This window comes from Cherax quadricarinatus, chromosome 46 (genome assembly GCF_038502225.1).
Source record: "Cherax quadricarinatus isolate ZL_2023a chromosome 46, ASM3850222v1, whole genome shotgun sequence".
NCBI lineage: Eukaryota > Metazoa > Arthropoda > Malacostraca > Decapoda > Parastacidae > Cherax > Cherax quadricarinatus.
In genome coordinates this window covers 8487548-8510655 of record NC_091337.1, presented here as the reverse complement: position 1 = coordinate 8510655, position 23108 = coordinate 8487548, and the positions used below count along the sequence as shown (strand labels likewise).

At 37.1% G+C, this 23108-nt stretch overlaps 1 protein-coding gene across 1 annotated transcript in view; it reads left to right on the top strand.

The window, feature by feature from the left end:
- The first annotated feature begins 1898 nt into the window (after positions 1-1898).
- Positions 1899-23108, top strand: part of Vps13D (vacuolar protein sorting 13D) — a 328982-nt gene continuing 307772 nt past the window's right edge. The window contains exons 1-4 of the mRNA XM_070094401.1: positions 1899-2055; positions 3162-3300; positions 7566-7756; positions 11071-11253. Coding sequence (XP_069950502.1) covers positions 3204-3300; positions 7566-7756; positions 11071-11253 — 471 coding nt within the window. The 5' untranslated portion in view covers positions 1899-2055; positions 3162-3203. The remainder of the gene's footprint in view (positions 2056-3161; positions 3301-7565; positions 7757-11070; positions 11254-23108) is intronic.

The following is a 23108-nucleotide window of genomic DNA, read 5'->3' as shown; positions in this document are numbered from 1 at the left end:
AGTAAAGTCCGAGGCAGCTACGGTGAAAAGCTCTGTTCCACAAGGCACAGTACTAGCTCCCATCTTGTTCCTCATCCTCATATCCGACATAGACAAGGATGTCAGCCACAGCACCGTGTCTTCCTTTGCAGATGACACCCGAATCTGCATGACAGTGTCTTCCATTGCAGACACTGCAAGGCTCCAGGCGGACATCAACCAAATCTTTCAGTGGGCTGCAGAAAACAATATGAAGTTCAACGATGAGAAATTTCAATTACTCAGATATGGTAAACATGAGGAAATTAAATCTTCATCAGAGTACAAAACAAATTCTGGCCACAAAATAGAGCGAAACACCAACGTCAAAGACCTGGGAGTGATTATGTCGGAGGATCTCACCTTCAAGGACCATAACATTGTATCAATCGCATCTGCTAGAAAAATGACAGGATGGATAATGAGAACCTTCAAAACTAGGGAGGCCAAGCCCATGATGACACTCTTCAGGTCACTTGTTCTATCTAGGCTGGAATATTGCTGCACTCTAACAGCACCTTTCAAGGCAGGTGAAATTGCCGACCTAGAAAATGTACAGAGAACTTTCACGGCGCGCATAACGGAGATAAAACACCTCAATTACTGGGAGCGCTTGAGGTTTCTAAACCTGTATTCCCTGGAACGCAGGAGGGAGAGATACATGATTATATACACCTGGAAAATCCTAGAGGGACTAGTACCGAACTTGCACACGAAAATTACTCACTACGAAAGCAAAAGACTTGGCAGACGATGCACCATCCCCCCAATGAAAAGCAGGGGTGTCACTAGCACGTTAAGAGACCATACAATAAGTGTCAGGGGCCCGAGACTGTTCAACTGCCTCCCAGCACACATAAGGGGGATTACCAACAGACCCCTGGCAGTCTTCAAGCTGGCACTGGACAAGCACCTAAAGTCAGTTCCTGATCAGCCGGGCTGTGGCTCGTACGTTGGTTTGCGTGCAGCCAGCAGCAACAGCCTGGTTGATCAGGCGCTGATCCACCAGGAGGCTTGGTCACAGACCGAGCCGCGGGGGCATTGACCCCCGAAACTCTCTCCAGGTAAACTCTCTCCAGGTAGTCGACGGGTGTGAGTCGCATCCTGGGAGACAATATAAGCAAATACAGTGGACCCTCGAATTTAGTAGTCCCTTTTCTGTATGCAAAACTATTGTTATTCTCTATAAAATGTATTTTTGTTAATATTTTTGGGTGTCTGGAATGGTTTAATTGGATTTATATTATTTCTCATGGGAAATATTAACAAAAAATACATTTTATAGAGAATAACAATAGTTTTGCATACATTGTATTCTTTAAGTTATGCGTTTAATTAAGCTTCCCCGAAATGCCCTGCATAACTATAGACTTTCTACATGCACAACCAAATGTCACTTATATCTGTACAAACATTGTATCATGCTGAAATAAATATTTGTCTTGAAGGATCAAAATGGCAATACAATCCTCGGTGAAGCACTGACTTTCTTGGGTTATCATAGGTGGCTGATCCTCCAGGGTTAAAAATCCGAACAAATCTTATCTTATACACATCCTAAGACTTGATTCGGTTATCGTAGGTTAATTTCTATACAACTTACCATATAATACCATGGTGAAGTTTTAAATTATTTATTAGGCCTAAGTAAAACTTGATATAATTGCTAGAATTCACAATTACGTATCTAAACTCATGAATCATATTTCTTAAAACAAAAAAGTAAATACGTGAAATAATTCTGCTTTCTTATTTATTTTTGGTTTTCCAAAGACCAGATTAATAGAGGAACGGCGTGTGAATGCATGTATGTATATGTGTTTATACAACGTATGACTATAAAAATGAAGGTATATAATATTAAAAAAGAATGAATGAGTTGTGAGAGAATGGGAGGTAGTGAACGTGGCTGCCAGACTCGACACTATTTTGTCTGGCCAGCAACAGCAACATTATCATCAATGATTCACCCTTGAGGAGGAGACATACAATGTCATTCATCTCCAACTTAGTAATGATCAGTTGCTGAACCCATAGGTGAGGAGGAGGCGATATTTGAAGTGGAGTTTCCCTTGTAATAACTGTTGAATTCGGTACTGCAACAATGGCTTGTATTATGCAATAATGTTTATATCATTATTTTGTGGATAATGAGGTTAATGATGAAATCTGCTCTGTTTTTCTGTTGTTGGAGTGATTTATTTAACTGTTGAGGTATGTGTGTTTGAGGTGGTTTTCTACCTTACCGTGGAAATAGCTGTGGGTGCTATTGTTACTGTTAGGTAGTGTGTTAGTAAGTTACTGTGTTAAGTAGTGAATTACTGTGTTAGGTAGTGAATTACTGTGTTAAGTAGTGAATTACTGTGTTAGGTAGTGAATTACTGTGTTAGGTAGTGAATTACTGTGTTAGGTAGTGAATTAGTGTGTTAATAAGTTGCTGTGGGTAGAGAGCAGTGGGTCTCACTGTTTTGGGTTATCCTAGGTAATTTACACTATTTATGATGACTGTACTTACGTGTACCTGTATCTAAATAAAGTTACTGTGGGTGGAGAGGTGTGGTGGGCACACACATGTTGTAGGTATACATAGGTAGTATATTATGCAGATTTAAGGGAAGTGCTTTAATGCCAGTGAGGGGCTTTTGATCCAAGGAACTGGACTTAACCCCCTTCATTGGAATAACCAGAATGCCTCCCATTCCCCAGGTGCTATACGATCCCTGGGTTTGGTGCTTCCCCAGATTCACAAGTGACAGGGTTAGCTTGCTAGTTGGCTTAAAGATTGGAAAATCAACCATTTATACATTGGCTGACATTACTTTTTCATGTTGTGTCCAGCATTTAAAAGTGCTTGTTTTCTTAATTAAAAGGACCTCCAATAAAAATAAGTCACTTTGACTTTTTTGGGGTTATCCCAGGTAATCTACACATGCTGCTATGTATAATTATTTATGTAACCGTATTTATGTATGCTTATACCTGAATAAATTTACTTACTTGGCATTTGTTGTTATTTTGTAACCCTCACTTCTCATGAAACTGCTTGTGCATTACAAAATACAAAACCAGAAAGAGGGAGTGGGATACGTATTTCTGTGCTTTTTAGTTAATGGTTGATTACAAGAGTATTGTATTTTTTCCAGGTCATTGAGGCTGAAGAAGTAATAAAGATCCAGGCAGGCAGTATGCTTGAGGGTTTGGCAACATGGGTCCTCAACAACTACTTGGGGAAATATTTGGAGAATTTACACACAGACCAGTTATCAATTGGTTTATTGAAAGGTACTGAAAATATTAGCCATGTATATTTTTATTTTCTTTCTTGAGTCACCCTGCCTTGGTGGGAAATAGCTGATGTGTTAAAAATACTGTAATATAGGTGCTGTACTGTATAATAATAATAATAATAATAATTTTTTTTTCAACAAGTCGGCCGTCTCCCACCGAGGCAGGGTGACCCAAAAAGAAAGAAAATCCCCAAAAAGAAAATACTTTCATCTCGTTCAACACTTTAACCTCACTCACACATAATCACTGTTTTTGCAGAGGTGCCCAGAATATAACAGTTTAGAAGTATATACATATAAAAATACACAATATATCCCTCCAAACTGCCAATATCCCAAGCCCCTCCTTTAGAGTGCAGGCATTGTACTTCCTATTTCCATTACTCAAGTCTGGTTATATAAAATAACAGGTTTCCCTAAACCCCTTCACTAAATATTACCCTGCTCACCCTCCAACAGCTCGTCAGGTCCCAAATACCATTCGTCTCCATTCACTCCTATCTAACACGCTCGTGCACGCTTGCTGGAAGTCCAAACCCCTTGCCCACAACACCTCCTTTACCCCCTCCCTCCAACCTTTTCGAGGACGACCCCTACCCCGCCTTCCTTCCCCTACAGATTTATACGCTCTCCATGTCATTCTACTTTGATTCATTCTCTCTAAATGACCAAACCACCTCAACAAACCCTCTTCAGCCCACTGACTAATACAGTGGACCCCCGCATAACGATCACCTCCGAATGCGACCAATTATGTAAGTGTATTTATGTAAGTGCGTTTGTACGTGTATGTTTGGGGGTCTGAAATGAACTAATCTACTTCACAATATTCCTTATGGGAACAGATTCGGTCAGTACTGGCACCTGAACATACTTCTGGAGTAAAAAAATGTCGTTAACCGGGGGTCCACTGTACTTTTATAAACTCCACACCCTCTCCTAATTTCCACACTCCGAATTTTCTGCATAATATTTACACCACACATTGCCCTTAGACAGGACATCTCCACTGCCTCCAACCGCCTCCTCGCTGCAGCATTTACAACCCAAGCTTCACACCCATATAAAAGTGTTGGTAATAATAATAATAATAATAATAATAATAATAATAATAATAATAATAATTATTATTTCTACTAGTACATGTACAAGGTATACAGGCCTAGCTGACATCAGTGACATACTATTATATAGAAAGCCGCTTGTTATGAAGATCATTTCGGGCAAATTAGGTCAGGTTTGTCCCAGGATGCAACCCACACTAGTTGACTAACACCCAGGTACCCATTTTATACTGATGGGTGAACAAGGACAGCAGGTGTCTTATGGAAACATGTCCTAATGTTATCCAGCCGTACTGGAGATTTGAACTCCGGACCTCAGTGTGTGAGCTGAGTGCACTAGCGATTGAGCTACGGGACACCATATCTATTATCGAATATATCTAATAATAATAATGATAATAGGGTAATATTTATTTCTATAAGTACATGTACATTGTATACACGCCTAGCTGACATCAATGACATACAACTGTGCAGAAAGCCCCTTGTTATGCAAAGCATTTTGGGCAAATTAGGTTAGTTTTGTCCCCAGGATGCAACATGCATTAGTCAGCTAACTCCCAGGTACTTATTTTGCTGCTACGTGAACAAGGACAGCAGGTGTCTTAAGGAAGCACGTCCTAGTGTTTCCACCCATACCGGGGATTGACCCCTGAACCTTGGTGTGTGAGCTGAGTGTGCTAGAAATTGAGCTACAGTTTAAGGTTTAAGACCAGACTTTCAGGTAAAAAGTAGGGTCTTGAAATATTCATTAGTAGTATTTCTGAGCAGTATTTCTTGTTATTTTTATTACACATTAAATATACAGTCATACCAACCTATGTCATTAATTGGTTCCAAGAGCCGTGACGTAATCCGTTTTTTTATGTAAACTGAGTATAATGCCTTAAAAATGCCTTAAAATGACGAAAAACACCATAAAACTAGCATAAATAACTCACGAAAGAATATAACTGTTGCTAAACCTTAACCCATTAAAGAACACTAAAATTACATTTTACTCATATTTTTAAAGAATAATGAACACAAAAAATTATGACATAGGTGACGTTGCTGACTGATGTAAAGTTGGACATAATGATGTTCACTGAACTGAAATTTACTCTAGAAAAGTGATGTAAAGGTGAATTTGACATGGGCCAAAATGACATAAAGCTGGGCATGATTGTTTTACCAAAATTAATCTTGTAGTGCTACTGTCCTCATATTTTATTAGCACATCGGCTAGTACATTTACTTTTCTTTGCTAGCTTATTCTGAACTTAATAATGTATTCAGAGTAGCTAGTATATTAATTTGCAAAAGTTGTCATACTGACCCTGGAACACTAGGGTTGACTTATGCTCTAGATATGTATAAAAAATTGAGCATTTTTTGTAAATAGATACCTGGAATCAAGCTAAACACTAACGTGTATGATATATGTATCTTGTATATACTTATATATTTGAGCTTTTATAGCTTTCTATACAATAATTACCTTATTTATATTTTAATGTTTGTTCCCATGGGAAACTGAATATCTTGGGCATTTCAAATGTGCTAACATTTTAACCCTTTCAGGGTCCGTCCCGTAGATCTACGGCTTTACGTTCAGGGTCCAAACCGTAGATCTACGTCATGAGCTCAGCTCACTCTGATAAACTGTGAGTGGTACATTTGGGCCTAGATATGAGAGAATACATCTATGTGGTATGTGTGCACCACATAAAACAAATCCTGCAGCACACTGTGTATAATGAGAGAAAAAAAACTGAAATCATGATTTTTCAATTAAAACAGCGACTTAGCAGTGTTTTTTCTTATGTTTTTTATAGTTGTATTTGCGATTTCTTGGTCTCATTTGATAGAATGGAAGACATATTACAGAAATAGAGATGATTTTGATTGGTTTTAGCACTGGAAATTGCTTGAAACTGAGCTCAAAGTAGAGTAAATGTTAAATTTTTACCAATATTCAAGAGTAAACAAACGACCTCGCACGTCTAATACACGCCAGCTGGTGGGTCTAATATACATTCACAAATATGATGATGATATTTATACAATTATTACAGTATTGCATAACAGTAAATCTTCTATTTTTTGGTGTGAATAAAAATTCATTATGTGAATAAAAAATCAAAATGGAATTTATTTGTAAAGCCTCAAAATGTAACTAATGAACAGAAAAAATGTTAGTTTAGTTCCAGGAATACCTACATTGTTTATTCTGGACCCTATTTTGAAATTGGAATATTTTGAACTTTGTGTTAAATTGGCAAAATTAACAATTTCCGATCACTTTATTTTGTAGTTGAAACAGTTGACTTGGTGATTTCTTGTGCTCAATCGATAGAATAGAAGTAATACTAGTGAAATAGCTAAGAATTTGGTTGACTGGAATAATGTAATTGGCCTAAAATGGGAGTCAAAGTCGGCAAAATCGCCGATTCGTAAATATCGCTGACACATCAAAATTCACGAGAGCATAATTTCGTCAATAGTCCATCAAATTTCGTACTTTTTGTTTTATTACCTTCACAAAAAGAATCTTTACCATTTCATAAGAAAAAATAACAATTTTTTTTTTTTGAAAATTCTTGGATACTGGGGCACCACTTCAGATTTGGGCCTTGGACCCTGAAGGGGTTAAAGGTATTGTGCACCTAAAATATTTGTCTAACATTTGTTCTAAGTAGCATGAAAGAAGTATTGAACATTGCTTTAATGAAAGTATTGCAGAAGTTTTGTAGGGAAAACTATGCAGTTATCTCCTGCAAGTGACTGATCAGCTGGTTTGTGATTGCTTTGTAAACTTTTGGGTTGTTAGCACCAATAACCTAGTTGACCTGGCAGTCGGCAGGGAGGCTTGACCTTAGGCTGGGCTGCAGAGGTTAGAAGAACCATTAAAATTGATCACAGGTATGACATTAGTATTGAAAGAAAATATAGCTGATTGCTCTGGTTATAATGCCTATGTGGGTCTACATGCTGCAGCCTGTCTAATCGGGCTGTCATTACACTATAATGTAAACAGATATGAACCATCAATTAGACACAAGGAAATTTTTCCCCACTTCCTTTATAGTACATTTTGCATGGGTTTTAATTTAGTTAGAACAGGTATAAAGGACTTTACTTAACTATAAATATTGTTATTTTGAGGATCTAGATTTGCAGTTATCAGTATAATATTAATACATTAATCACACAGGAGAAGTTGAACTGGAAAATGTACCTCTACGAAAGGATGCTTTGCGGCACCTGGACATGCCAGTCGAGGTCCGCACTGGATTTGTTGGGAAAATAAAACTTCAGATACCAGTTTCACGTTTACGCTCAGAACCATGGGTCATTATGTTCGAGCAGCTATATCTTGTGGCAGGACCTGTAAAACTGGAGGAGGTATGGCAAATACTTTTTGTGCAACCAAAATTAGTAGTGGGACAGAATAAGCCAAATATTAAATGGATGAAACTACTTTGTTAGTGTGACCCTGAAATTTGTAGTGTAAAATGTTAGAATGCTTTTCAATAGTAACATTAAATGTATGTTAAAGATGTACTAGTAGTATCTCTTGGTATGAATATTCTATATAGTTTGTCTATGAATTCTCTTTAAGATTTCAGGTAGAGTATATGTCTGTACTGTTATTAATTTTTTCTTTCAAGATTTTTCCATAAAATGTCTCGTGAGATGTACATTACGGTAAATATTTATTTTCAGCAACAGCAGCAAAGCTATATGCTTCTGGTGTCTCGTCTTTATTTATTTATTTATTTATTTATTTTTATTTGAACATGATACATAGTTGTACAAAGAAATACAGTGGACCCCCGGTTTACGATCAGCTCCCAATGCGACCAATTATGTAAGTGTATTTATGTAAGTGCGTTTGTATGTGTATGTTTGGGGGTCTGAAATGGACTAATCTAATTCACAATATTCCTTATGGGAACAAATTCGGCCAGTACTGGCACCTGAACATACTTCTGGAATGAAATAATATCGTAAACCGGGGGTCCACTGTACAGTGATTGGGTGTACATGCCAAAAGCCCCTTGTATGCAGAGCATTATGGGCAGGCTTAAAATTAACTTAAGATTAAGATAAGATAAGATTTCATTCGGATTTTTAACCCTGGAGGGTTAGCCACCCAGGATAACCCAAGAAAGTCAGTGCGTCATCGAGGACTGTCTAACTTATTTCCATTGGGGTCCTCAATCTTGTTCCCCAGGATGCGACCCACACCAGTCGACTAACACCCAGGTACCTATTTGCTGCTAGGTGAACAGGACAACAGGTGTAAGGAAATGTCGAAATGTTTCCACCCGCCGGGAATCGAACCCGGGCCCTCTGTGTGTGAAGCGGGAGCTTTAGCCACCAGGCCACCGGGCAGTGATATACAGTGGACCCCCGCTTTACGATCAGCTCCCAATGCGACCAATTATGTAAGTGTATTTATGTAAGTGCGTTTGTACGTGTATGTTTGGGGGTCTGAAATGGACTAATCTAATTCACAATATTCCTTATGGGAACAAATTCATTCAGTAATGGCACCTGAACATACTTCTGGAATGAAATAATATCGTAAGCCGGGGGTCCACTGTATTCAGTGGTAAAAATTACAATAAACAAATTACAACATGAAGTACAAATGAGTATTTCAAATAAGAAGCATTAAAGTTGCACTAATTTGTAGCTTAACAATGTATAATATGATCTGATCAAATCGAATAAAATCAGTGATTTGTAGTGCGGTAACAGGTCATATGGTCATTAGATGAGTTACTGTGCATTCAAGAGAAGCATTAGAGTTGTACAAATCTGTAGCATAACAGTGTATAATATTATCCGATCATAGTGAATAAAATCAATGATTTGTAGTGCAGAAACAGGTCATGTGGTCATTAGATGAGTTACTGTGCATTCAAGAGAATGAAGTATTCTATTAGGTAATGTAATTAAAAAAAAAACATAGTTTGATAGGGTCACAGGTTATACATTTATGAGATACAGTTAATCGGTATTTATTTAGCTGTGGGTGAGTAAGTGGTTTTCAAGAAGAGTCTTAAATTGATAAACAGTGTTTCTTTTATATTCACAGGTAACGAATTCCAAATTTTTGGGCCTTTTATGTGCATTGAGTTTTTACATAGTGTGAGTTGGACATGGGGAACATCAAAGAGTGATCTGTGCCTTGTGTGATGGTCATGTGTTCTGTTGAGGTTGGTAAGGAGAAGTTTGAGGGGAGGGTTTGTATCCGAGTTTAGTGTTCTATGTATGTAGTAAGCACAACAATAAGTATGGATGTTTTGTATGGTGAGTAAGTTTAGAGTTTTGAATATTGGTGGAGTAGCTGCTTGGAGTGGGAATTTGTTATCATTCTGGCTGCAGCCTTTTGTTGGGTAATTAATGGTCTGAGATGATTTATTGTTGTTGAGCCCCATGACAAATTCCATGGGTGAGATAGGGATAAATAAGTGAGTGATATAGGGCCAGGAGGGCTGGTTGTGGAACATAGTACCGTATCTTCAGTAGTATGCTTACGGTCTTGGAGATTTCCTTGGAAATTTGTTGCACATGTGTTTGAAATTTGAGTCTATTATCAAGGTGGATTCCTAAGAATTTTCTCTCTGTGAGCTTTGTGATAAGTGATCTGTTTATCATTATGTTAAGAGGAACATCTGTAGTTCTGTTCCCAAACTGACTATTGATAGTCATCATATAATTTCTTAATTTCTAATGGTTGTAGCACTTACTACTGCCTCTTTCAATTTATTCCATTCTTCTATCCTATTTGTGAAGAAAAAAAGTTTCTAATATCCCCTTGGCTTCAATTAAATTTATACCTGTGACTTCTTCTGTTGAAAAAAGGGCGATAGGGTGTTCCCTATCACCAGTACATTTTATTATTAATCAGCAAATATTGAATGTTAGTTACATGATACAGTAGTAGAAAACTAGTGCTAGGGAGAGACAGATACTTATTTTTCTCCAATGATAGTTCTCTTCTTTGGAAACATTCAAACTTGACATTCTGTGGAGCATATGCCACCTTCACATTTCCCTCTTAATTAATACTGTTTTTTATTATTCATATTTTTCTTTGTGTATTTATTTGTTTCATTTGCTCATGTCTCATACATGTCTTTGAGAAGAGGCTCCATTCTTTACTTATAGCCAAATGGTGGTAGCTTCACTATGTATAATCATACCAGCTTAATAAGTACATTACTTTGATAAAAGTAATTTTTTGAATTGTTACTTTTTTGAATTAACTAGTATTTTTGTATACACCCTTTTACTTACACTCCAGTAAAAATTATAAATTGCATATTAATGAAGTATTCACACAGTAAAACATTATTTGCATGGGTTACATTCTTGGAGGCTCAACAGATAAAAAATAAGTAACCCTTGTGACCATCATTTAATAAAATTAATAGCTACACTTTCTTACTCATCTTGGCCAAATTTTGACTTTCATAAAATAAGCAAAAACACAGTGTCTCACTGTTGAGGATCAGGTCAGTTTGTATGAACTTCCTGTGAATGGTTAAAGCAGAGAGGAATTCTCATGTATTGAAAAAAAAACAAAGTTTCACTGTACGAAAGTAGGTACTGGTAGCTTGGCAGGGAAAATTTTTCTGGTCTTTCAATATGTAGCTTCTTGGTGAAAATATACTTACCAGTAATTTTTTTTTTTTTGGTCACAGTTTGATGAAGAAGCAGAAGAAGCAGCATTTCAGGCTCGCAAAATTGCCCAACTTGATGGTTTGGAAGCTGCATGGAGAGCGGACCAAGAAGCTCGACATGAAGCTTCTCACTATGCCAATTCTTACTCCTCATGGCTCAGCTATGGCACTTCATTCTTAACAAATATAATTGAAAATATTCAGGTATTGTTATGATTCAGTTATAGTTAGACATCTCCAGTAATCGAATAGCACATTGGGTTTTGCTAGACTACAGACATAATAGAGCAGATGGAAATTGATTGTGGACCAATAAATTCAAATCCTTTTATTTATGCACATCTTAGTATTAAAAGTAAAAACCAATTATATAATTTTTTAATCTAAATATATACTATATGCAATGTATTGTGATTTTTTTTTTTTTTTTCAACAAGTCGGCTGTCTCCCACCGAGGCAGGGTGACCCAAAAAAAAAGAAAGAAAATCCCCAAAAAGAAAATACTTTCATCATCATTCAACACTTTCACCACACTCGCACATTATCACTGTTTTTGCAGAGGTGCTCAGAATACAACAGTTTAGAAGCATACACATATAAAGATACACAACATATCCCTCCAAACTGCCAATATTGTGATATTTTATTTTATTGTGATATTGTGATATTTGTGATATTTTAGTAAAGATCGTTTTGCCTATAAGCTGGATGTAAATTCATTTTTATATAAGTAATATTCTTGACTGTGTGAACATCACAAGTTAATATACAGTAGTACGTCGGTATACTTCCTTAACCCTTTCAGGGTCCGTCCCGTAGATCTACGGCTTTACAGTGAGTGTCCAAACCATAGATCTACGCCATGAGCTCAGCTCACTCTGATAAACTGTGAGTGGTACATTTGGGCCTAGATATGAGAGAATACATCTATGTGGTATGTGTGCACCACATAAAACAGATCCTGCAGCACACTGTGTATAATGAGAGAAAAAACTTAAATCATGATTTTTCGATTAAAACAGCAACTTTGCAGTGTTTTTTCATGTTTTTTATAGTTGTATTTGCGATTTCTTGGTCTTATTTGATAGAATGGAAGACATATTACAGAAATAGAGATGATTTTGATTGGTTTTAGCACTGGAAATGGCTTGAAACTGAGCTCAAAGTAGCGGAAATGTTAAATTTTTGCCGATATTCAAGAGTAAACAAATGACCTCACACGTCTAATACACGTCAGCTGGTGGGTCTAATATACATTCACAAATATGGTGATGATATTTATACAATTATTACAGTATTGCATAACAGTAAATCTTCTATTTTTTGGTGTGAATAAAAATTCATTATGTGAATAAAAGATCAAAATGGAATTTATTTGTAAAGCCTCAAAACATAACTAATGAACAGAGGAAATGTTAGTTTAGTGCCAGGAATGCCTACATTGTTTATTCTGGACCCTATTTTGAAATTGGAATATTTTGAACTTTGTGTTAAATTGGCCAAATTAACAATTTCCGATCACTTTATTTTGTAGTTGAAACAGTTGACTTTGCGATTTCTTGTGCTCAATCGATAGAATAGAAGTAATACTAGTGAAATAGCTAAGAATTTGGTTGATTGGAATAATGTAATTGGCCTAAAATGGGAGTCAAAGTCGGCAAAATCGCCGATTCGTAAATATCGCTGACACATCAAAATTCGCGAGAGCATAATTTTGTCAATTTTCCACCAAATTTCGTACTTTTTGTTTTATTACCTTCACAAAAAGATTCTCTACGATTTCATAAGAAAGAATAACAAAATTTTTTTTTGAAAATTCTTGGACACTGGTGTGTGACTCCAGATTTGGGCCTTGGACCCTGAAAGGGTTAATCTGTTCCAGGAAATTGGTCTTATACCAAACAGGATGTATATCATTCGAATTTTCCCATAAGAAATATAGGGAAAATGATAATCCATTCCCATGAAAAAATATTTTTTTGTTATTGGCATATTATACATTGATGGGGTTGTATAAAATAATTTAAACACTGCTTAATACTGAAATATATAATTTAAACACTGCTTAATACTGAAATATATAATTTAAACACTTCTTAATACTGAAATATATAATTTAAACACTGCTTAATACTGAAATATATAATTTAAACACTGCTTAATACTGAAATATATAATTTAAACACTGCTTAATACTGAAATATATAATTTAAACACTGCTTAATACTGAAATATATAATTTAAACACTTCTTAATACTGAAATACATACATAAATACAAAAGAATTAGATGAAATAAATGCAAATTTAACCTCACTTTACTTTGCTGAAAAGAGTTGAGTGCCTACTAGGATAGTGCTCAGAAAGGAGGAGGAGGAGGAGGAAATGTTATTGTTTGGAAGAAGAGTCCTCTTCTCTTTTCTGTCTCTTTTTCCTATTTGGACCTGGTTGAAACTCACCAAGTTTGACTTTTACTAAAAATCTGTCCAAAGAACTTTGCTTCTGCCATCTCCTCCATAATAGCATTATCTGGTCATTCCAGACAATGCTATTATGGCTTGTTTGGGCTTTGTTGGGGTGGTACTTCTCTGCAAAGTTTTTGATGTCCATCCATTTGACAAAGATTTCCTTAATTAATGCAGTAGGGGCTTCTTCTATCTCCTCTTCCAAGCCTGAAGACAGTGCATCCATCTTAGTCTTGTGCTCCTCCTCCTCAAGTTCCTGCAGCTCCTCACTGTTCAGCTCTTCCCTGTGCCCCTCCACTAACTCCTCCACATCACCATCACTCACATCCAGACCCATGGACCTGCCCAGAGAGACAGTATCCTCCACTATAGACACAGCCTCAAAGCCCTCAAAGTCCCTTTCAACCACTGCTTCTGGCCACAAATTCCTCCAAGCAGAGTTCATTGTTCTGTATGAAACTTCCTGCCAGGCTTTGTCAATGAGAGTTATGCAGTGGGCAATAGTAAAGTGATCTTTCCAAAACTCTCTCAGGGTTAACTCTGTGTCAGAGGTCGCTTCAAAGCACGTTTGGAATAGTGCTTTAGTGTAGAGTTTCTTGAAATTACTGATGACCTGCTGTTCCCTGGGCTGAATGAGAGGAGTTGTGTTAGGGGGGAGAAACTTTACAGTGATGAAGTCAAACTCCGGCAGCACATAGTCCTGCAAGCTTGGTGAGCTGGAGCATTGTCCATTATGAGGAGGGCCTTCAGAGGCAGGTTTTTCTCCTCTAAATAACTTTACACTTGACCCAAACACAACATTAAACCATTCGCTGAAATATTCTTTGGTTACCCAAGTCTGGCTGTTTGACCTCCACATCACTGGTAACTGAGTTTTCTGCATGTTATGTTTGGCACAGAACAAGAGAGTTAACCTATCCTTCATTGGCTTGTGTCCTAGTAATGCTTTCTCCTCTTTTGTAATATAGGCCTAATATAGGTCCTGAATTGTAGTAGTGGGTATACTGATGCTAGTGGGCAGTCGTGGTTTTGTCTCTCGAAAGAGATAAACAAGGGTAGTGCGTGGTGTCATGACTCATTTTGACCCATACAAGTTCTAGCACACGAATCGTATTCAAAACAAAGGTCGTATACCAAGCAAAAATTTTCGCATCCGAACAGGATGTATACCAAGTTGGATTTATTCCAAAGCGGACATATACCGAGGTACCACTGTACATGTATACCAAGTTTATGCTGAACTAAGATAAGGTAGGATTAAGTTACATACTTGTAACACTATCCTTTAAGGACTGCTGTCTTTTAAATTTACAGCTTTGGTCACTCGTTTGACGTAGTGATAAGAAAAATGCTTTAACTATTGTCTCATATTCCTTTTATGAACTTGCATGTAGTTATATCTTTTTCTCCTATTAGCCAACAAGAACATTTATAACATTTTCAGTCTTACTTTGTTTGGTAAATTTTTTTTTAACTGGAATTCATATTGTATCTTTGGTAAATTCTCTGTGTTTTTTAATCATATCCAAATTCAGTATTTTTTTAGGTGCAGTCACCACACCACTGCTGTACATTCCAATTGTGGCTGAATGTATGTTGTTAACAAATGTCTTTTTCTAGAATTTCTCCATCAGTATATTTACAGGTTGTTTTTAAATTTGCTAGCTTAGCATACAAGTGTTTCACAGTTTTATTATTGTGATCTTCCAGCGACAATTTTTTTTTTTTGTCCTTGTTGACCATTAGATCCCTCTCACTGATTTTTAAATGTTCTCATTATCTGTATTTTTTGTGTCCTGTTATTGCTTTCTCCTATTTCTGTTAGTTGGCACTTTTCTGTATTACCCTCTTAACTTATTACTGGTATCCTGAATTTAAACTTAAGAAGTCTTGGGTATCGCTGCACAAAAATGTACTCAAAGTAGTCTGCTTTTGTTTTAGAGTTTAGAATTCTTGCCAATTGATGGTAGCATAGGTCCTGTGTACACAATGAAGCTTAAGTGAAAATATAGCACTATCCGCTCATTTATGTAGGTTGTTATAGCAGTTTGTGTTAGTTGCAGCAGCTAGATGAAGATGAACTACTGTCATTAAATACTCTGGTACCTAACAGTTGTCTGAATAAATTAGCAATTTAAAAGAATTTTCATTTTGCACTATCTGGTACATTATATAAGAAAACTCTCTCTAGTGCCAAATTACCGATACTTTATATATACGTATATATATATATATATATATATATATATATATATATATATATATATATATATATATATATATATATATATATATATATATATATATATATATATATATATATATGTATGTATATATATATATATATATATATATATATATATATATATATATATATATATATATATATACATACATACATATATATATATATATATATATATATATATATATATATATATATATATATATATATATATATATATATATATATATATATATATATATATATATATATATATATATATAATTTTTTTTTTTTTTTTTTTTCAACAAGTCGGTCGTCTCCCACCGAGGCACAGTGACCCAAAAAAAAGAAAGAAAATCCCCAAAAAGAAGATACTTTCATCATCATTCAACACTTTCACCACACTCACACATTATCACTGCTTTTGCAGAGGTGCTCAGAATATAACAGTTTAGAAGCATATACGTATAGAGATACACAACATATCCCTCCAAACTGCCAATATCCCAAACCCCTCCTTTAAAGTGCAGGCAGTGTACTTCCCATTTCCAGGACTCAAGTCCGACTATATGAAAATAACCGGTTTCCCTGAATCCCTTCACTAAATATTACCCTGCTCACACTCCAACAGATCGTCAGGTCCCAAGTATCATTCGTCTCCATTCACTCCTATCTAACACGCTCATGCACGCTTGCTGGAAGTCCAAGCCCCTCACCCACAAAACCTCCTTTACCCCCTCTTTCCAACCCTTTCGAGGACGACCCCTACCCCTCTTTCCTTCCCCTATAGATTTATATGCTTTCCATGTCATTCTACTTTGATCCATTCTCTCTAAATGACCAAACCACCTCAACAACCCCTCTTCTGCCCTCTGACTAATGCTTTTATTAACTCCACACCTTCTCCTAATTTCCACACTCCGAATTTTCTGCATAATATTTACACCACACATTGCCCTTAGACAGGACATCTCCACTGCCTCCAACCGTCTCCTCGCTGCTGCATTTACCACCCAAGCTTCACATCCATATAAGAGTGTTGGTACTACTATACTTTCATACATTCCCTTCTTTGCCTCCATAGATAACGTTTTTTGACTCCACATATACCTCAACGCACCACTCACCTTTTTTCCCTCATCAATTCTATGATTAACCTCATCCTTCATAAATCCATCCGCCGACACGTCAACTCCCAAGTATCTGAAAACATTCACTTCTTCCATACTCCTCCTCCCCAATTTGATATCCAATTTTTCTTTATCTAAATCATTTGATACCCTCATCACCTTACTCTTTTCTATGTTCACTTTCAACTTTCTACCTTTACACACATTCTCAAACTCATCCACTAACCTTTGCAATTTTTCTTTAGAATCTCCCATAAGCACAGTATCATCAGCAAAAAGTAACTGTGTCAATTCCCATTTTAAATTTGATTCCCCATAATTTAATCCCACCCCTCTCCCGAACACCCTAGCATTTACTTCTTTTACAACCCCATCTATAAATATATTAAACAACCATGGTGACATTACACATCCCTGTCTAAGACCTACTTTTACCGGGAAGTATTCTCCCTCTCTTCTACACACCCTAACCTGAGCCTCACTATCCTCATAAAAGCTCTTTACAGCATTTAGTAACTTACCACCTATTCCATATACTTGCAACATCTGCCACATTGCTCCTCTATCCACTCTATCATATGCCTTTTCTAAATCCATAAATGCAATAAAAACTTCCCTACCTTTATCTAAATACTGTTCACATATATGCTTCAATGTAAACACTTGATCTACACATCCCCTACCCACTCTGAAACCTCCTTGCTCGTCCGCAATTCTACATTCTGTCTTACCTCTAATTCTTTCAATTATAACCCTACCGTATACTTTTCCTGGTATACTCAGTAAACTTATTCCTCTATAATTTTTACAATCTCTTTTGTCCCCTTTCCCTTTATATAAAGGGACTATACATGCTCTCCGCCAATCCGTAGGTACCTTCCTTTCTTTCATACATTTATTAAACAAAAGTACCAACCACTCCAACACTATATCCCCCCCTGCTTTTAACATTTCTGTCATGATCCCATCAGTTCCAGCTGCTTTACCCCCTTTCATTCTACGTAATGCCTCACGTACCTCCACCACACTTACATTCTGCTCTTCTTCACTCCTAAAAAATGGTATACCTCCCTGGCCAGTGCATGAAATTACCGCCTCCCTTTCTTCCTTAACATTTAAAAGTTCCTCAAAATATTCTTGCCATCTACCTAATACCTCCCTCTCCCCATCTACTAACTCCCCTACTCTGTTTTTAACTGACAAATCCATACTTTCCCTAGGCTTTCTTAACTTGTTTAACTCCCTCCAAAATTTTTTCTTATTTTCATTAAAATTTCTTGACAGTGCCTCTCCCACTCTTTCATCTGCTCTCCTTTTGCACTCTCTCACCACTCTCTTCACCTTTCTTTTACTCTCCATATACTCTGCTCTTCTTATAACACTTCTGCTTTGTAAAAACCTCTCGTAAGCTACCTTTTTCTCTTTTATCACACCCTTTACTTCATCATTCCACCAATCACTCCTCTTTCCTCCTGCCCCCACCCTCCTATAACCACAAACTTCTGCCCCACATTCTAATACTGCATTTTTAAAACTATTCCAACCCTCTTCAACCCCCCCACTACTCATCTTTGCACTAGCCCACCTTTCTGCCAATAGTCGCTTATATCTCGCCCGAACTTCCTCCTCCCTTAGTTTATACACTTTCACCTCCCTCTTACTTGTTGTTGCCACCTTCCTCTTCCCATCTACCTCTTACTCTAACTGTAGCTACAACTAAATAATGATCCGATATATCAGTTGCCCCTCTTTAAACATGTACATCCTGGAGCCTACCCATCAACCTTTTATCCACCAATACATAATCTAACAAACTACTTTCATTACGTGCTACATCATACCTTGTACAGTGGACCCCATTTTAACGATATTTTTTCATTCCAGAAGTATGTTCATGTGCCAGTACTGACCGAATTTGTTCCCATAAGGAATATTGTGAAGTAGATTAGTCCATTTCAGACCCCCAAACATACACGTACAAACGCACTTACATAAATACACTTACATAATTGGTCGCATTCGGAGGTGATCGTTATGCGGGGGTCCACTGTATATTTATTTATCCTCTTTTTCATAAAATATGTATTACTTATTACCAAATTTCTTTCTACACATATCTCAATTAAAGGCTCCCCATTTACATTTACCCCTGGCACCCCAAATTTACCTACTACTCCCTCCATAACATTTTTACCCACTTTAGCATTGAAATCCCCAACTACCATTACTCTCACACTTGATTCAAAACTCCCCACGCATTCACTCAACATTTCCCAGAATCTCTCTCCTCTACACTTCTCTCTTCTCCAGGTGCATACACACTTAATATAACCCACTTTTCACATCCAATCTTTATTTTACTCCACATAATCCTTGAATTTATACATTTGTAGTCCCTCTTTTCCTGCCATAGCTTATCTTTCAACATTATTGCTACTCCTTCTTTAGCTCTAACTCTTTTTGAAACCCCTGACCTAATCCCATTTATTCCTCTCCATTGAAACTCTCCCACCCCCTTCAGCTTTGTTTCACTTAAAGCCAGGACATCCAGTTTCTTCTCATTCATAACATCCACAATCATCTCTTTCTTATCATTTGCACAACATCCACGCACATTCAGACTTCCCACTTTGACAATTTTCTTCTTCTTATTCTTTTTAGAAATCTTTACAGGAAAAGGGGTTACTAGCCCATTGTTCCCGGCATTTTAGTTGACTTTTACAACAAGCATGGCTTACGGAGGAAAGATTCTTATTCCACTTCCCCGTGGATATAAAAGGAAAAGTAATAAGACCAAGAATTATTAAGATAAAATCAAAGAAAACTCAGATGAGTGTGTATAAATAAACGTGTACATGTATGTGTAGTGTATATATATATATATATATATATATATATATATATATATATAGATATATATATATATATATATATATATATATATATATATACATACAGTGGACCCCCGCTTAACGATCACCTCCAAATGCGACCAATTATGTAAGTGTATTTATGTAAGTGCGTTTGTACGTGTATGTTTGGGGGTCTGAAATGGACTAATCTACTTCACAATATTCCTTATGGGGAAAAGTTCGGTCAGTACTGGCACCTGAACATACTACTGGAATGAAAAAAGTTCGTTAAGCGGGGGTCCACTGTATATATATATTTTTTTTTTTTTCAACAAGTCGGCCGTCTCCCACCGAGGCAGGGTGACCCAAAAGAGAAAGAAAATCCCCAAAAAGAAAATACTTTCATCATCATTCAACACTTTCACCACACTCGCACATTATCACTGTTTTTGCAGAGGTGCTCAGAATACAACAGTCTAGAAGCATACACATATAAAGATACACAACATATCCCTCCAAACTGCCAATATCCCAAACCCCTCCTTTAAAGTGCAGGCATTGTACTTCCCATTTCCAGGACTCAAGTCCGACTATATGAAAATAACCGGTTTCCCTGAATCCCTTCACTAAATATTACCCTGCTCACACTCCAACAGATCGTCAGGTCCCAAGTACCATTCGTCTCCATTCACTCCTATCTAACATGCTCACGCACGCTTGCTGGAAGTCCAAGCCCCTTACCCACAAAACCTCCTTTACCCCCTCTCTCCAACCCTTTCGAGGACGACCCCTACCCCGCCTTCCTTCCCCTATAGATTTATATGCTTTCCATGTCATTCTACTTTGATCCATTCTCTCTAAATGACCAAACCACCTCAACAACCCCTCTTCTGCCCTCTGACTAATACTTTTATTAACTCCACACCTTCTCCTAATTTCCACACTCCGAATTTTCTGCATAATATTTACACCACACATTGCCCTTAAACAGGACATCTCCACTGCCTCCAACCGTCTCCTCGCTGCTGCATTTACCACCCAAGCTTCACACCCATATAAGAGTGTTGGTACTACTATACTTTCATACATTCCCTTCTTTGCCTCCATAGATAACGTTTTTTGACTCCACATATACCTCAACGCACCACTCACCTTTTTTCCCTCATCAATTCTATGATTAACCTCATCCTTCATAAATCCATCCGCCGACACGTCAACTCCCAAGTATCTGAAAACATTCACTTCTTCCATACTCCTCCTCCCCAATTTGATATCCAATTTTTCTTTATCTAAATCATTTGACACCCTCATCACCTTACTCTTTTCTATGTTCACTTTCAACTTTCTACCTTTACACACATTCCCAAACTCATCCACTAACCTTTGCAATTTTTCTTTAGAATCTCCCATAAGCACAGTATCATCAGCAAAAAGTAACTGTGTCAATTCCCATTTTGAATTTGATTCCCCATAATTTAATCCCACCCCTCTCCCAAACACCCTAGCATTTACTTCCTTAACAACCCCATCTATAAATATATTAAACAACCATGGTGACATTACACATCCCTGTCTAAGACCTACTTTTACCGGGAAATAGTCTCCCTCTCTTCTACACACCCTAACCTGAGCCTCACTATCTTCATAAAAACTCTTTACAGCATTTAATAACTTACCACCTATTCCATATACTTGCAACATCTGCCACATTGCTCCTCTATCCACTCTATCATATGCCTTTTCTAAATCCATAAATGCAATAAAAACTTCCCTACCTTTATCTAAATACTGTTCACATATATGCTTCAATGTAAACACTTGATCTACACATCCCCTACCCACTCTGAAACCTCCTTGCTCATCCGCAATCCTACATTCTGTCTTACCTCTAATTCTTTCAATTTTAACCCTACCGTACACTTTTCCTGGTATACTCAGTAAGCTTATTCCTCTATAATTTTTACAGTCTCTTTTGTCCCCTTTCCCTTTATATAAAGGGACTATACATGCTCTCCGCCAATCCCTAGGTACCTTCCCCTCTTTCATACATTTATTGAACAAAAGTACCAACCACTCCAACACTATATCCCCCCCTGCTTTTAACATTTCTGTCATGATCCCATCAGTACCAGCTGCTTTACCCCCTTTCATTTTACGTAATGCCTCACGTACCTCCCCCACACTTACATTCTGCTCTTCTTCACTCCTAAAAGATGGTATACCTCCCTGACCAGTGCATGAAATTACTGCCTCTGTTTCTTCCTTAACATTTAAAAGTTCCTCAAAATATTCTCGCCATCTACCTAATACCTCCATCTCCCCATCTACTAACTCCCCTACTCTGTTTTTAACTGACAAATCCATATTTTCCCTTGGCTTTCTTAACTTGTTTAACTCACTCCAAAATTTTTTCTTATTTTCATTAAAATTTCTTGACAGTGCCTCTCCCACTCTATCATCTGCTCTCCTTTTGCACTCTCTCACCACTCTCTTTACCTTTCTTTTACTCTCCATATATTCTGCTCTTCTTATAACACTTCTGCTTTGTAAAAACCTCTCATAAGCTACCTTTTTCTCTTTTATCACACCCTTTACTTCATCATTCCACCAATCACTCCTCTTTCCTCCTGCACCCACCCTCCTATAACCACAAACTTCTGCCCCACATTCTAATACTGCATTTTTAAAACTATTCCAACCCTCTTCAACCCCCCCATTACTCATCTTTGCACTATCCCACCTTTCTGCCAATAGTCGCTTATATCTCACCCGAACTTCCTCCTCCCTTAGTTTATACACTTTCACCTCCCTCTTACTTGTTGTTGCCACCTTCCTCTTTTCCCATCTACCTCTTACTCTAACTGTAGCTACAACTAAATAATGATCCGATATATCAGTTGCCCCTCTATAAACATGTACATCCTGGAGCCTACCCATCAACCTTTTATCCACCAATACATAATCTAATAAACTACTTTCATTACGTGCTACATCATACCTTGTATATTTATTTATCCTCTTTTTCATAAAATATGTATTACTTATTACCAAATTTCTTTCTACACATAGCTCAATTAAAGGCTCCCCATTTACATTTACCCCTGGCACCCCAAATTTACCTACTACTCCCTCCATAACATTTTTACCCACTTTAGCATTGAAATCCCCAACCACCATTACTCTCACACTTGATTCAAAACTCCCCACGCATTCACTCAACATTTCCCAAAATCTCTCTCTCTCCTCTACACTTCTCTCTTCTCCAGGTGCATACACGCTTATTATAACCCACTTTTCACATCCAATCTTTATTTTACTCCACATAATCCTTGAATTAATACATTTATAGTCCCTCTTTTCCTGCCATAGCTTATCCTTCAACATTA